At 41.2% G+C, this 2,791-nt stretch overlaps 1 protein-coding gene across 1 annotated transcript; it reads right to left on the bottom strand.

The window, feature by feature from the left end:
- Positions 1–1,044: 1,044 nt before the first annotated feature.
- Positions 1,045–1,327, bottom strand: Pmar_PMAR020788 (hypothetical protein; the record flags this gene model as incomplete). The annotated part of the gene is made up of 2 exons (XM_002773180.1): positions 1,045–1,178; positions 1,228–1,327. The coding sequence occupies 2 exons, from the start codon at positions 1,325–1,327 to the stop codon at positions 1,045–1,047; spliced, it is 234 nt and encodes a 77-aa protein (XP_002773226.1).
- Positions 1,328–2,791: the final 1,464 nt, after the last annotated feature.

Genomic DNA, 2,791 nt, shown 5'->3' with positions numbered 1-2,791 from the left:
CCGGCTGCTTTGGTATTCGACATGCTCGTCAAAGGTCTCGTATTGTCTTTGGGCGCGTGGATCGGTAAGGTTTTGAGGTAGATTTATCCTTGTTCACTATTGTTCCTCTGTAGGGGGTATTCTCACCGCCGTTGGTTTCATCGTCTACAACATCATCACAGCGAGAGCCGATGAACACAACATTGAAAACTCGAATGCTACCTGAGAGATGATTCAACGACGAGTGGTTTGTCGACCACTCGTCCTCCAGAAATTCCTATTCTTTTCATTTCATTTTGTATTATAATTCGTTGGTGTCAGTTTCATAATGATCACAGAGTTGTCATGTAGTGTTTTGAGCAGTAGAGAGCTCAGTAGTCATATTAAGGTATACCATGCAATACCCTCTAACCATATACCGATGATATGTGTTGATAGTCTATTTTATCGGTATCTACAGCATTTCCAGGTCAAATTAATTTAATATAACTGCCGAAGCGGCGACACGATTCCTCGAGTTGTCATTGACCTTCACGACGTGCACGTGGTCATTGGGCGCGCCTTGATTAAATTAAACTCCTGAACTTTCAAATAAACCAGGTATAATATTAATTTTCTTGGTATTTCATTAAACCCATGGGTAAAACGTTAATTAAAAAGGTAAAACATTAACCAAATGGGTAAAGAATTAATTTGACCTGGAAATGCTGTAGTGTAATATTTATCCATGCGGAAATCTAACGATATCTGAGTTCTTCAACGAATGCTTGTTCATCTGGGGCCGCTATGCCACCTCTGTGTACCATAACACAATCAATTTCTCCGAGTGGGGCCGCTATGCCACCCCGATATACCACAAAATGATCAATTTCTCCGTGTGGGGCCGCTATGCCACCCCGATATACCACGAAATGATCAATTTCTCCGAGTGGGGCCGCTATGCCACCCCGATATACCATAACACAATCAATTCCTCCAAGATTCCCCCTCCCAATCGACTCTCCATCCGATGATGACCATAAACGCCAAGATCAGTACTTGTGATAGAAGCAGTAGTCAATGCGCTTATTCGAGGGCGACAGTGGCGGTACCGGATATATTGTAATCGAAAATGTCTCTACTAGGGTCGTGTAAATGGTCATCTAGATCGTACACATCAACGTAGCGAGAAGCAGATATCATCTCGATCACTTTATCATCTGAAATTGGAAACATTCTGAGATAGCATAGCTGATTTATTTGTCTCACCAGAACCCTCAGGGATTTCAACTGAGCAGTCCGGAGATTCCTTCCGGAGACCATCAGCAGAATAACCGGTCAGTGTCACCTTCTTGGATCTTACTTGCATCTAAGCAAAAGCAGCAGAACGGATATTCCCCTCTATATCGTGAAGTTCGATGATTCTTCATTAACAGATATACATTCCTTGAAAATAACAATCAGTACGTATGAAAATGCCAAGTGAGATTTCTGTGTGCAACACTCCTTCGGCGAGGCGGTTAGGTTTTAGTTTAGGAGCATAGCTGCGGACTCAGTAATACGTCAAGATCAGGTGTATGTATGAGAGGATAAGTTCGCGTCTATATATGTGTACAATATAATCATCTATGAATGGCCATTGATAATTCAGATCAACACCCCGCATCACTAACGAGAAGTTTCCCATATTCACCAGCCATATTTTTGCCCAACATTCGCTACCGTATAACAACAACAACGGAAAAAATTCAATTATTCGTGATTGTTTATTCTCCCCATGAACCATCCTACCGTATAGACGATAATAGATCCGTATTTACCCAAAACCTCAGCAATTTGTCGTACAACAGGACCTGGCTTAGCAGAAGAAGTATATCTGAAATCTCTAAATTCACATTCCGAGCGTGAGGAGTTTCCCAGTACACCGCCACAATTTTGAGCTTCTTCTTATCGCAATAAGTTTCAACCAAAGAAAGCGCCAGCTTGATCATCGGCGTGCTCACTATTCCACAATGGAACAACGGCACAGCTTCCTTTATGGTATCTGAGTAGAGTCTATGGGAGAACTACTCTATTGAGACGAATCATACCTTCTGACGAGCCCAGGAGCAGGCCTATAACATCATCTTGTTGATGCCTGAGGAACAGGAATGTTTGAATGCATTCCCCAAAAGTGAAGATAATATTATCGACAATTTCATTTAATAAGAATACACGACAATCATATACAACTTAGCATCAATATAATCAAGTGAGATTGTTGTACAGTACAACACGACGACAATTGAGATACAGTGAATATGAAATTTCCAACGATAAGAATAAACAATGATACACAACGAAAATCGATAACCATAGTCGATAGTAGATAGAAGTGAAGGAGACGGTTTGTCTGTGCCGTTCAAATTCAGAAAAAAAACAACAAGTACATTACGAGAATAACGAGCGATTCGCATTTCCTTATTGTGATCTCTGCCAATTCATGATGTTTGTATGCGTATTGGGAGCCTCATTTAACGGGTCAGGAAGTCAGGTGGAAACTTTGAGAAATTTCTGTTGATTTCTGTACACTTCGTACACTTGAATTCGTATGTAAACTACTATAATCAGTGAGGAAGCTCTTGAGCTTAATTGAGCAAAGCCAGCATATATTCATATGGTTCGTGTTGGAGGCTCCAACACTGGTAAAGATCAGTTTCAGGCTGGGATTCCCATCGTATTACTTCACAGCGTGCAGCTGGGGCTTCGCATAAGCTTCCAATGTGAAGGTCTGCTTAGTCGGAGACATCTAATCACAATAAAAACTATTTCATACCACTCCATCGCTACTTCA

Source organism: Perkinsus marinus (assembly GCF_000006405.1).
Source record: "Perkinsus marinus ATCC 50983 genomic scaffold scf_1104296959242, whole genome shotgun sequence".
In the NCBI taxonomy this organism is placed as follows: domain Eukaryota; phylum Perkinsozoa; order Perkinsida; family Perkinsidae; genus Perkinsus; species Perkinsus marinus.
The sequence above is the reverse complement of the archived record's forward strand: the minus strand, read 5'-3'. Positions and strand labels throughout refer to the sequence as shown.